Source organism: Tachysurus vachellii, chromosome 4 (genome assembly GCF_030014155.1).
Source record: "Tachysurus vachellii isolate PV-2020 chromosome 4, HZAU_Pvac_v1, whole genome shotgun sequence".
In the NCBI taxonomy this organism is placed as follows: Eukaryota; Metazoa; Chordata; class Actinopteri; order Siluriformes; family Bagridae; genus Tachysurus; species Tachysurus vachellii.
The window spans coordinates 8,468,161-8,482,746 of NC_083463.1; the positions used below are offsets into that span (position 1 = coordinate 8,468,161).

At 37.1% G+C, this 14,586-nt stretch overlaps 1 protein-coding gene across 1 annotated transcript in view; it reads left to right on the forward strand.

Annotated features, from left to right (window-relative positions):
- The first annotated feature begins 562 nt into the window (after nt 1-562).
- The window catches only part of adcyap1r1b (adenylate cyclase activating polypeptide 1b (pituitary) receptor type I), a 36,621-nt gene continuing 22,597 nt past the window's right edge, over nt 563-14,586 (forward strand). The window contains exons 1-3 of the mRNA XM_060867564.1: nt 563-913; nt 8,342-8,506; nt 12,331-12,427. Of these exons, the coding sequence (XP_060723547.1) occupies nt 8,447-8,506; nt 12,331-12,427 (157 nt within the window). The 5' untranslated portion in view covers nt 563-913; nt 8,342-8,446. The remainder of the gene's footprint in view (nt 914-8,341; nt 8,507-12,330; nt 12,428-14,586) is intronic.

Here is a 14,586-nt window from a genome sequence, read left to right on the forward strand (position 1 = left end):
GGACAAAAGAGTGAAGGGAAATGAAAGAGAGAGCAGACTAAATCAGTTATGGGAACCAAAGTGATTAGCTTAAAGTAGGAGAGGGACATTCAGAGAATGATGGAGAATGAGAAAAAGGTCAGAGAGAGACAGAGAGACACATACTGAGGTGATCTGAATGAGAGATGGAAAGCATTGAAACACTTAATGATGTAAAGATGCTGATGCCATAGTTTTGCTTGGACAAAACAGATTAAAAAACCCCAAGCAAGCAAGGAAACACCAGCAATGATTCAAAGCCTTACAATTCTTGTCCTTACCAGTAAAAAAAACTTAGTTTTTTAAGTGAATCATTTGCATGCTAAAAGAAATTTAAGATGATTAAACACTGAGGACACTGTTCTTGAAACGCTATGCTCTGTGTGTGTGTGTGTGTGTGTGTGTGTGTGTGTGTGTGTGTGTGTGTGTGTGTGTGTGTGTGTGTGTGTGTGTGTGTGTGTGTGTGAGAGAGAGAGAGAGAGAGAGAGAGAGAGAGAGAGAGAGAGATGATCAGAATTCCAGGCACATAGCGGCGGCTGCATTGCCAGTCTGCGCGCAGAAGCGCAAAGCAAGCACACACACACACGCACACACACGCACACACTTATTCACTATTACAGTCACATCGCCGTTTCTCTCAGTGTTTTTCGCTCCTCTCTCAGTGCTGTGTATGCGGGGTTTCTGGAGCATTTCTACAGCACATCTCAAGACGCTGCAATCCCTGCACTGCTCATCATCACCAAGTTTCCAGGCACAGGATTGTTTCATTTATATTTGCATCGCCTTCTATCGTCGATGTGTTCTACGCATCTCAAAAAGATACCACCAAAGAAAGAGACTGAAGTGATCTACCAGCCTAATATTCAAAAGCCTCATCTCTCTGTGCATTGCGATGGTAAGATCTCTGAGAATGTGAAGGATTTGTATGGAGTCAGCGGTTATTGCAGATCTGAAGAGTAATGCAGTTATTTTATAGAATGGTCCAGCAGCTCATCATAGAGTAGAAATAAGCATGAACACAGGCAATGTGTAGAAACAGTGTGTTTGGTATGTAACTAGATTGAGGTGCATTAAGGGTGCATTTTTATCATTTAATATCTAGTCCCAGTTCACTAAACCTCTTACATCACCACATCTAATGGAAACGTTTAATTGCACGTAGCTTTATTACATTTCGGGCATTTCATAAATTTTAACATTGGTTATTTTTCAGCTCATAGATTTTTTTTTGTTTACCTAATACTGAATGAATGTAGATGAGAAAAGTGAGGCATCAGAACACCATGCTGTATTCATGAGCCAGGCATCACAAAGATACAGACCTGACAACTTTCACCACATCACCACACCCAGAGACTAGCCTTTTGAGGTACAAGCAACCAGGAACATTCCTCCTATAGGTTCCCCTTAAGATCCAGAACATCACAGTAGCTAAAATGCATAGGACAGCTATAGAAAAGCAAGATCATTGAAACCTACAAATGCTATACACATTCATTTTAAACATTCATTTCTAGAAATGACCTGCATCAGTCCCAGATGTTGTTAGTTTACTGCTTAAATGAATGAATGTAGCAGTGACAATTTCTATTGATGGTTTCACAAAAGCATCACAGCTCCAAGATAAATGGTAGATCGAACATTGAACAAATGCTTGTTCAATGGTTGATTGAACAAATTTTGTCTAGTCCTACAGATCCCTACTAAAATCAGCCAATTAAATAGTACAACAGTCTGCAACTGGTACTTTGCAGATGATGGTAACATTCATCATCTCAGTCATGTATCTATATTAGCAGGTGGCCTTGGTGGGGTTTAGCTATATAAACACATGCATACATACATATACACACACACATAATGTATAAATGCACTGTATGTATAACTCTTCAGTACATCACAATTCATATGACAGCAAAGAAATGTGAATCCAGACAAGGCCAGGTGACCCTGATGGGATTTATTCATCATGGTTAAGTCTTTTTTTTTTGCTCTTAGAAATGGGGAACAATGGGGAAAAAAGAAACCTTGAATAGGAGTTGAATGAATGAGTTTCCCTGAGAAGTCAGGTCTCGTGTAGTCAGTGTTTTAGAGTGGAATTATTTAAAACCGTTTAAATTGATGTTCATTCAGCATGTAATCACACGACATTGTGTATGTGTAGATCCATTATGCTTGCTGAACGGTGATAGGGTAATAGATCTGGGCAACAGGTGATCAATAATTCATGTTACTTTAAAGAGACTCTTGGTGAGTAAAACTGTCTTATTTATCAAAAAATTAATTATTTCTACTGCCCTTGTTTCCTTTCCTTGTTTCTCCTGAGGAAGAAGCTTGGATGTGAGGAAAGGAATCAAGGAAGTGCAAGCAATTTAGCTTGAGTATTTATTTCTCTAAGTAATTTGTATCTATCAAAGGTTTCGTTGTGTGTCATGCTTAAAGTGAAGAAATGAAACAGTAACTGTAAAATGTATTGCTCTAAATTTACAGTAAAATATTGGCAGCTGAATTGCCAGCTACTTACTGTCTGTTGTACACTCGTGCTGTTATTATCAAATACAGTGTCCTATTATTAAACTGTAGTTAATGCTTTTAAGATACTTATAGATTGAAGTATTGTCATTAAATAATTAAAAATCATACTTCTTTTTTCTTATTATATTAAAGACAAGGACAAAAAAATAGTCTTGAGTTAATTTAAAAAGAAAAAACAAAGACTACACGCTCACTGTCAATGTCAGCTGTAATCGTTTAAAAGATTAAATACCTTTAAAGTACAATTACAAGTGAACAATGCAGCAAACATAACATTCTTCCTAATTTGAACAGATAGTGTAATAAATAAAAGGTTTTTCAAATAATATATTTTATATTATAAAATGTACATATATATTATAAAATCTATATTGTATAAATGTACATTTTTAAAACAAAGTCACTGGATGAACAGTTTAGAACAGACTGAACTGTTTTCTCAGGACTAAACCAAACGTTTGTCACAGATACAAACCTTAGATTGTTCAGACAAAAATTATTTCTCACAGGCGAAAAAACGCTTAGAATGTGAGCCGAAGCTCACAAATGCTAAAACTAAGACTAGTGTTAGGGTCAACTAAGTTCACACACCGCTACGTATCTTATTAACACAAATAACTATTTCTGTGTTTTGATCATTCAGGTCCCACTGACAAATCAAATTTGGCACGAATGTCTGTTCAGATCATTACATTAAACATTGAAGGGTAGACGTTAAACACGACACGTTGGGTGAGAATTTCAAGCGTATTTGCTGCACCTAGAAACTTCCAGAACTAGAAATGAGGGCAAAAAACTGTATTATGGACGAAGCAGGAGGAAAAAAGGCAACTGTTGTATAGTTACAGCCATTCTGTAAAACATGTAACCAAGCATGTAAACGTTTTATAGAAATTAACTAAAATACTGTTAGAAATGAACTGTAAATTTACAATAAAGGGTTATAGTGTAGGCAAATAAAATGTGCACATATTTTCTGTCAACTGCTAAAGATGATCAATAGCTATTAAAACAATGTTTGTATATTAGCTCTTTAATAGACAGTAAGAATATTCTAATAAATTATTACATATAGCACACGTAACAAAACCTACTGAGTAAATCGGTTCCCAGTTTTCATAGGGATCTTCGGAGGTGATGACAAAAAGACTGATAAGAGAAGACTCAGGATCGGCTGTATGTTTCACATCGATATAAAAATTGGCGATGTAGTAACTTAGTGGTTAAATTGTTGGAATATTTCTTGGAAGGTTGTGAGTTTGAATCCCAGGTTCACCAACTAGCCCTCATCGACTCAGTTATGTAAATTAAAATGCAATGTAAATTGCTCTTGATGAAAATGTCTGCCAAATGCTGTTAATGTAATATAGTAGATAAATTCAACAAGTGAAATTTTTCCCAGGTTGCCACATGTGTCTTCTCAAAACTGTCAAAACAATGTCAGGTTTGGTTTTTTTTGAACAGAAATTATAGTGATTTTTACTCATTTCTCTCAGTTAAACTAACCCTTAAGTTGTAAACAATCTCATGGGCTTTTAAGGCTGCTAGACTCAAAATGTCAATATGTTACTGCTTTTTTTTTTTTACTTAAAAAACTTAAAAACTTAAAAAAAACAAAAAAAGAAAAAACCACACTCCTCTTTTAATAGATAATATGAGGTGATCTGTCTCATCTGGTCATGAAGCTTCACCACAGCTAAGGACAGTTTACTTGGTGTTGACCACATGGCTTTCTTTTGTCATACTGAATGTGTAAACAGATACAAGGACAATTGTTTGGGTTTGTGTTTTTACCAGTTTTTGTTAGTATTGCTTTGGGGTAATGTGAAAGTTTTCCATTGTTGCCTGCCTGGGAAAATGATTTGTGTTTATGTTAGTTACCCACAATGCAACACAGTGGCCTGTTTTAGTAACCACAATCCATTTTGCTCACTTGGGTGGCATGAGGTGCCTGAATTGAACGGCCCCTTAGTATTTCTCTATGAAATGCACTAGAGAGAGAGAGAGAGAGAGATTTTTAAATATATCTAAATAGAATATATCTAAAAGCTGTGATGCCATTTTGACTATAATAGTAAGATTCTGTATTTTTTCTCTTCTACTCTCTTAAACGAGATTATTACTCAGTATACTAATGGTAATCCCTCTCTTCTCTAAACAACAGTCAGTAGGCTAAATATAGCCATGGGGACTTCACAGATTGGCCAGCCAAGTCTGGTATTAACATACGCTAATGAGGTTTTCAAGAAATATGAAGAAACATGGACAAGAATTCCTCTTATTTCATCTCTTGTGACAGATTTGTGCCTTCCCCAAGCATGAAAATGGATACACATTCTATTTCAGCCCTATTTTTTCAATCTCTCCACTCTCTGCATGGAATGGATGCTATTATCTTTCCATTTTTTCCCTACATGCCTTTTTCCTACCACTATTTCTTGCTGTCTATATATTTATGTTTCTCTGGCACAGGGATACATTTTGGAGATATATAGTAACTTAATTTTAAACTTTAAAAATTCTATTCTTTGTTTCTATACTTATGTAAAGCTGCTTTGAGACAATGTCCATTGTTAAAAGCGCTATACAAAAAATTTAATTGAATTATTAGCGTATTTTTCATTTGTCACTCGTCTGCTTCACTCTTTATTTTCTTCCTTTTTTCTTGTTTCTGTTTTTTAACTCCTTATTCATCTTATTTTTTCTCTTTCAATACCTAGATATTTTTATGTCAGACTTCCTTCATTACATTTTTCTATTTTCCCCTTTAATGATTCCTTCCTTCAATCTCCTTTCCATTCCTCCCTTCCTTCCTTGCTTCTGCTTGCTTGTTAATCCCCTTTATCCTTCCTTTGCTTTTTCCTTCCTTCCTTCCTTCCTTCCTTCCTTCCTTCCTTCCTTCCTTTTTTCCTTGCTTCCTTCCTCGCTTCCTTCCTTCCTTCCTTCCTTCCTTCCTTCCTTCCTTCCTTCCTTCCTAACTTCCTTCCTTCCTTCCTTCCTCCCTTCCTTCCTTCCTTCCTTCCTTCCTTCCTTCCTTCCTTCCTTCCTCCCTTCCTTCCTAACTTCCTTCCTTCCTTCCTTCCTCCCTTCCTTCCTTCCTATAATTCCTTCTCGTTCTGTATCTGCCTGGTGGGGAGAATTTTACAGCTCATACTGGCCAGTCAACAAAGAGATGTCTTGGCAGGTTGGATGCTTATGCCTCATTGCCTCTGCAAAGTCATTTGGACTATACCACCACTCTCCAGAGGGTTAAGATTGGCTGCTTCATTTAGTCTTGTTTACTTGGGGGTGATTGTTTGTTGGACAAAATCCTTGTAGTTCAGTGAACAATTCACTTGAGTCTGATTTACTATGTGTTAAAATGAGTTTCGGTGTAATCAGTGACTGTAAAATGGTATACACATTTTTTCCCCTTTGAGCTTAGATTAAAGCTATCATAATAAAGTAATAATAAAACAGCACAATGCATTATGTTGAGAGAAAGAAAAATCTGCCATTGCTTTTGTTAATATGCTGAACATTTATCAGCTTTCTTGTGGATTTTTATGGACTGGAGAGAGAGTTTAATGAGGCATGTTGACTCAGTGACTGAACGCTTGGCTCACACAAGTACACTCTGTTTGACTTGGGTTCAGAGCTGTATGGAAAAACGAATGGCACATACACTCCTATTTCACAGGAACCATTATGTATTTGGATCAATATTATAGTTGATATTTATCCTTTTTAATAATCCTAAGCTCTCTTCACACTTTCAAGTGACAAACAAAGTGGCAAAGTGACAGGCACCTATTTATTTTTGTGGTGATGGTGGCAAGCTGACACGGAGACAGACCGCTAGACAACAATTGAAATGAGATTTTCTCACTGTTATGCAAATGAGGTTTGACAAAGTAAAATGACAAATCCAAATGTTTGGCTTTAGTAAATTCCTCAGACATTCATTTGTGGGTTGTCCCCTGAAATCATCACTCTGACAACTAGAGTTCCTACTTGTATGTTGATTTAACTGCATTCATTCTAAAAAGAACTTGTGTGTAGCATATAAGTTTTTTGTACAAGTTGAAATACAAAAGGATAACACAAGGATAACACAGCGATGTTCTTAAATTCTCTAGTACAGTGTACGCATTTTGTGTAATCCCTTATGCTGGTTATTCGCTTTCCTAGGAATTTAGTCTTCCATGTAAGTTTGAAGTAGGATGTTAGTGTATGTATAAGTGTGAGCGTGACAGATAAAAGCTTATCTACATTTACACGCGCACACACACACACACACACACACACACACACACACACAGACACACACACACAATGTGGCATAGCTGGGGGAGTTTGTGAGTCAGCTTCATTCCGCCCACTAATTACACAAGAGCCATGATGCAGCTGCTGCAGCTCTCTCACCCCTCTACTTCCCTACATCCCTAAGTCCATCTGTTTCACCCTCTGTCCTACACTCTGTTCTATCGCTCATCACCCCTTCTCCACTGTTCTTCTCCATTAAAAATCTATCCACCACTTCCACACTGTTGCTTACAAAGAATCCAACATGCAAAATCCTCTTTCTATGAAACTGGTGTCTGTGCACAATGAGATTGAATCGGTAATTATCCGTGAGCAACCACCATCCAGAAATCTGGGTTGTATCAGCACAGCTACGAACTACCAAGCAAGTCCGTCGAGCTGGCCTTTGAAGCTAAACCTGGTCACGGCTGGATGAAGTGAAAAAGTCAAAGAAATACCTGTAGTGATAATAGTATTCTATATATGGAATTGGGTCACTGCACTTTCCCAGAGAAAAACCAGAATATCCTTGCGCTTAATGTTTAGCTTGACTGCTATGAGATCATTCCTTCACTCCCACCACTACCTGCCATTTTTGCTTCTTGATGATTTCATAACATTATTTGAGTTGGTATGCCCACTGCCTCATAAACACCAGGCATGTACAAGAAAGTGAAGATTTAATCGCTCTAAGAATGTATTAGCATGCAAATACGAAGAACAATGCTACAATAACAATATTATTAATACATTGCTTTAAAGTACATGTAAAACGGGGTGTCAGATATCTTTAAAGTGTAGTTGCTTAAAAATGTATTATGCCACATGCATAACATTAACAGTTGTGCTACATTATGTTTTTGGATTTTAATAATTACACAGGATGAACGTCATGTCTCTTAATTCAACAAATAAATTCATCAAAATGATCACAATATCAGTAATTTATCACAGAGATGCTTTGGGTATATTTACTGTATACATGTAACATGGCAAAAGCAGCTTTTTAGAACATAAACATAAAACAAAAAGTTTAATATAAAGATTAATATAATACAAAAAAATCAAGATTAATATTAGACTTATATTTAAATGTATTTGCATTTATCCCCAATGAACAAGCCTGAGGTGACTGAGGTGGCAAGGAAAAACTCCTTTAGACGGAAGAGGAAGAAACCTTGAGAGGAACCAGACTCGAAAGGGAACCTCATCCTCATTTGGGTGACACTGGAGAGTGTGATTATAAATACACACTAATTCAATATACATTCCGAAAAATGTTGTATTGTTGAGGAGTTTGTTGTCCTTAAATACCACATCTAGTTGGCATCGCCTCTTAGTATGTCCAAAATGTCTTAAATGTCTTAATTGTCTATGGAAATGCACTGTATGTTATGTGCATAGTAGTATAAATAAAATTGCATTGAATCATTTCAATGGAAAGATCACCTTTTTAAATAACTGCATTAATATTAACACATTGTTGATTTTATTTACATTTCAGATTCCAAGATGATTTAAAAGAACAGCAATATTCGTGAATCTCTTTGCTACCCTTACTACCCTGATCTCCAGTGCAGAAGATTTCACAACACCATTTTTGAATAAAATGGCTGCCCTTGTGAAAAACTGCATTTACATGCTCTTGGCATTTACTCTACTTCCTGAGGTAAGCCCTGTACACATGTAATCAAAAAAGAACACCATTGTATACGCTGATGATATAAAAGACCGTCATGTTGGATCTCATGTGTTGTAAAATTTTATTGCAGATTACAAATCTATTAACAAAGAGGGATTAAACATCTCTAGAGAGGGAAAGAAAGGTGATACAGAGAATACAGGGAAAATAGCCCTAGAACAGACATAGTGCGATACTCAAGGCTGTCAAAACATTCTGCATTTTATGTCACCAATTACAGCTTTTTAGATCACACGCTTCAGATGTTTTGCTTCTGGCAGCATATGCCTTGTTCAGCATGATCTCGACTCTCATGTACACACTATCCTCTTCAACACGAGGAGGATAGCTCTGTCACTGTTTACATGAAAACCCATTCGTTCTCCTTCTGCTCCTATCCCGAGAAACAAATGTCCACGGGCACATTTACGTCACACACAGATTGGCACCAAACAAGGTCCTGGCATCCAGTGAGTATTGGCAAGTGATGGGCCAAATGTAAACTGACCAGGAGCCAGCACAGTTCTGCTTGACTGAGTGCTCCAAGCAGTCAAGGTTAAACCATTCTCGCACATGGCTGCATATATTTCTGCTCAGTTTCTCCACAGTGCACATTTCAACTCAAATAAAAAAATTTGTTCCATTGACCAAGGACATGATTCTGAGATCCTGAGGCTCTTGATCTACTGCAACCCTGACCAGTATAAGCATATTACTCATGGTGGGTGAATGATTGATAGAGAGAAAGAGCAGTATGTTTATATTACCCAAATCTAGCACAAATAGAAGAGATAGACACCACTGAGATCTAAACACCTAAATTAAGGTCACATTCACTGCGGTGTTACAGCTCTTCATTGTTCCTTATGTGAAAGATAAATCACTTGATTTATAGCCCCAAATAAGGACTGACTGTGAGATCAGTTGACTTAACATTGTTCTTTTTTACTAAGGTTAAATAAATCAATATAATCAATCTTCCTTTGTTGCACCCTGTTTGCATGAAGGTTTGGCATTTTGTGCAGACTGAGATGCTTCTCTGTTCAACATTGGTGTAAAGAGTGCTTATTTGAACCCATATTATGCTGACGTTTCATGATTACAAGGTTTATAGAACTGCTCAATAGTTTTAATAACATTTTATACTCAGCCTGGAACAATCGACCATGCAACAGCAATTTTCTCATTTCTGATGTCTGATTTGAACATTTACCTCTTTTGAACATTACAGCTCTTTACCTATATTTGCATTTACTTTGTGTATTTTATGCATCCTGGGTTCAAGTGGACATTGGTCTGAATTGGCATAAACAATGATCTGATTATGAGTGGATACCTTATTTGTTCATGGACACTGGTCTGTTTTTGAGTGGACACTGGTCTGGTTTTGAGTGGACACTGGTCTGGTTTTAAATTGATATTGGTTTGGTTTTGAGTGGACGCTGGTCTGGTTTTGGGTGGGTGGTCACTGGATTTGAGTGGACACTGAAATGGTTTTGAGTGGACACTGGTCTGGTTTTGAGTGGACATTGATCTGGTTTTGAGTGGACACTGGTCTGGTTTTGAGTGGACACTGGTCTGGTTTTGAGTGGACACTGGTCTGGTTTTGAGTGGACACTGGTCTGGTTTTGAGTGGACATTGATCTGGTTTTGAGTGGACACTGGTCTGGTTTTGAGTGGACACTGATCTGGTTTTGAGTGGACACTGATCTGGTTCTGAGTGGACACTGGTCTGGTTCTGAGTGGACACTGGTCTGGTTTTAAATGGATATCAGTAAGCTTTTAAATGGATACTGGTCTGGTTCTGAGTGGACACTGGTCTGGTTCTGAGTGGACACTGGTCTGGTTCTGAGTGGACACTGGTCTGGTTCTGAGTGGACACTGGTCTGGTTCTGAGTGGATACTGATCTGGTTTTGAATAGATACTGAGCTGGTTTTGAATAGACAATGACCTGGTTCTGAATGGACACTGGTCTGATCTTGTCATACACACACTGGTAACTCTGTATAAATATTTAGTTTAAATTAATTAAGCATGAAAGAATGATAGAGAGAGACAGAGAGAGAGAGAGAGAGAGAGAGAGAGATGGAGAGACAGAGAGAAGACACATTCACACTTACATGAGTGCTGCTTGCTATATATGAAAATCTATATGAATGTATGCATGACTATCATTGTCTTGGTATTATTTCAGCCTCAGCCTCACAATTGTACACACACTGGGTGACAATAAATTGAACCAGTAACTATATTGTTTGTTAAAGTGAGAGAGCCATACAGTAAATAATGACTCACTTATATCTGGTTTGTAGCCAGTTAATAGCAGCCAAATTAAGAAAAACCAAAAACACCAAAAAACGTAGTTAACATAATATATTTGGTGTAATTCAGTCCATATTCAAGCATAAACTTGTTTCAATATGACAATGTTAAAATATTATAACTGGTGGACATACATAGTCTGTCTGTGCATGTACATAAATACATATACATACATACGTACATACACACTGTGAACTATATATATTTTGAATTTTTATTATATTAATTCTTTATATTACTCCTTATGTTTATCTTCTGTTCTATGTTTCTGTTCTGTAAAGCTGCTTTGAGACAATGTCCATTGTCATATACAAATAAACTTGAATTGAATTGAACTTATTAAACATTGCTTCAAATTGCTTGCACTAGAAATTATAAAAGCTATTTGTGCAAATATTAATGGTCCAGAAAGGAATATAACATTTTAATAACACAGATTAAGATTCATGATACTTTTGGTATTTTGCAGGCTTACACTTTCTCACACTTTCTTGCAAGGTAATTGCAGGCATTTCTAGATATGTCTCAGAGATAGACAGGTCTGTGTGCATGTCTGAAAAACATAGAGACCAGCAGAAAGTCACAACTTTCACTTGTGTGCTTACCAAAAAACAAACAAAAAATGCACTAAGCAGAAACTAAAACATTGGTAGACAACACACTGTATGTATGCATGAGAATATGAATAACATGACAACATGTCAACTGTATTTAGCTGTTTTTCACTGTTTAATTTATCTGTCTATATGACAAACAGTGATGCTTAGACATTGTTATGTCTGTTGGTAAACCATTCGTTCTAACAGGAATGGCTAATAGGAAAATGAAGTAATATAATGTTTTTCTTCTTTGATTTGATTACACAATTCCAATCTGTAGCACATATCCATTATGCTATTTAGAAATTGGCGAGGAATATAACACGCGAAATAATATATAACATACACATGATTGGTGGGGTTGCAACTTGCTTGGTTATCATTTCAATACGAGCAGGTCTATCATTATTATCACTGTAATTATTTGTGTTGCATGAAAGAATGGCACAAAAAAGTATGAAATGATTTATGGGCAAATCTAACATTCATTATTAAACCATGAAGAACAAACAGAAACCATGAACATTGGAAACTAAAGTTTGGAAATGCACAATATCAGGTAGTCTTCAGAAATTGACATGGAGGCACAAATGGACAAACTAATCAAACTGAAAAACTGAACAGATGAACACGATGAGGTTAAGGATAAAGCCAGGACTGATTGAAAACTACTGAATAAACATTTTGCTCATGATGCTCATGATATTGGACATTGGCCTGATTTTAAGTGGACTTTGGTCTTAATTGTAATGGACAGAAAGGCAGCAAACATTATAATGTGATGGCAGTTTTCCCAACATCATCATCTTTATTGTAATCGTTCTGTATGTTTCCATATGAGTGCAAATTTCATAAATGTACCAAATCTGTCATTTTTTTTTATCTTGCAGTTCTTATGCATGCACCCAGACTGTGTCATCCAGCTAGAAAAAGAAAAATGTATGGAGAGGATGGCCTTGGACGACCCTGGCAGTGAGCCTGAATATGGTAAGTAGTGTGTGTTGCTGAGTTTAAATATCTACAGCATAGCTGTATAATGGAATGATTAATTTATAGGACATTTACATAATTATGTGTTTGATTGCTTGATATTCTAAATCTTAATCTTGTAAAATATTAATATGCATATAGCAGTGCAATTCTCTATAGTCCTCATTTGAGGCTTCGCTCATTTCTCTGCTAACAGTTTTCTCTCATATCTCAGGTGTTTTTTTTTTTAATGATTCTCTATTATTATTTACACATTTCTATTATTCTATTAATAGAGATTGTACTATCTCTATTATTGCTTACACTTTCTCACAATAGAGATATTTCTGAGATTAATAGAGTCAAAAAGAAAGTCCATGTTCATTATTATCAGTATCCAGACATGTAATCTTCTGATAATGAATCAGACATTTTTCTGCTGCAGCAACTGGCAAGTTTGTAATTGGTGCTAAAAAACGTTATTCACCACTTTCACATTTATCTAGTAACTCTTTTGTTTATGGATGTGATCTACAGTGAAGTGAGATTTGAACAGAATTTGAGTTTCTACAAATACAATTTAAAATTTTTGATGAAACACTTCTGAACGTGTATATTGGCTAAGCACTCGCTCACATAGAACATACATTTTTCTGTTGGATTCAATAAGTTTGACAATAAATAGGTATACTGTATACAGTGGTGTGAAAATGTGCTGGTTGTCCTGATTTTTAATTTTTTTGCATGTTTGTCACACTTTAATGTTTCCGACAAGATCATCAAACAAATTAAAATATTAGTCACAATAACACAAGTAAACACAACATACAGTTTTTAAATGAAGGTTATATTATTAAGAGAAACCTACATGTCCCTGTGTGAAAAAGTGCTTGCCCCTAAACCTAACAACTGCTTAAGCCACCCTTGGCAGCAAGAACTGCAGTCAAGTGTTTGTGATAACTTGCAATGAGTCTGTTACAGCGCTGTGGAGGAATTTTGGTCCATTCATCTTTGCAGAATTGTTGTAATTCAGCCACATTGGAGGGTTTTTGAGCATGAACCACCCCATTTAAGGTCATGCCACAGCATCTCAATAAGATTCAGGTCAGGACTTTCACTAGGCCACTCCAAAGTCTTCATTTTGTTTTTCTTCAGCCATTCAGACGTGGACTTGCTGGTGCGTTTTGGATAATTGTCCTGCTGCATAACACAAGTTCACTTCAGCTTGAGGTCACAAACAGATGGCTGAGGCAAGTGAGGCCTGCAGTCCTTTGGATGTTGTTGTGGGGTCTTTTGTGACATCTTGGATTAGTCATCTCTGCCCTCTTGGGGTAATTTTGGTTGGACGACCACTCCTGGGAAGGTTCACCACTGTTCCATGTTTTTGCCATTTGTGTAGAATGGCTCTCACTGTGCTTCACTGGCGTCCCAAAGCTTTAGAATTGGCTTTATAACCTTTTCCAGACTGATAGATCTCAATTACTTTCTTTCTCATTTGTTCCTGAATTTCTTTGGCTCTCGGCATGATGTGTAGGTTTTGAGGGTCTACTTCACTTTGTCAGTCAGGTCTTATTTAAGTGATTTCTTGATTGTAAACAGGTGTGGCAGTAATCATTCCTGGGTGTGGCTAGAGAACTTGAACTCAGGTGTGATAAACCACAGTTAAGTTATGTTTTAATACGGGGGGCAAACACTTTTTCACACAGGGTCATGTGGGTTTGGATTTTCACTCACTCACTCATCTTCTACCGCTTATCCGAACTACCTTGGTTCACGGGGAGCCTGTGCCTATCTCAGGCGTCATTGGGCATCAAGGCAGGATACACCCTGGACGGAGTGCCAACCCATCGCAGGGCACACACACACACACTCATTCACTCACGCAATCACACACTAGGGACAATTTTTCCAGAGATGCCAATCAACCTACCATGCATGTCTTTGGACCAGGGGAGGAAACCGGAGTACCCGGAGGAAACCCCTGAGGCACGGGGAGAACATGCAAACTCCACACACACAAGGTGGAGGCGGGAATCGAACCCCGACCCTGGAGGTATGAGGCAAACGTGCTAACCACTAAGCCACCGTGCCCCGGGTTTGGATTTTGTTTTCCTTTAATAATAAAAACCTTCATTTAAAAACTACTTGTGTTATCTTTGACTAAAATTTACATTTGT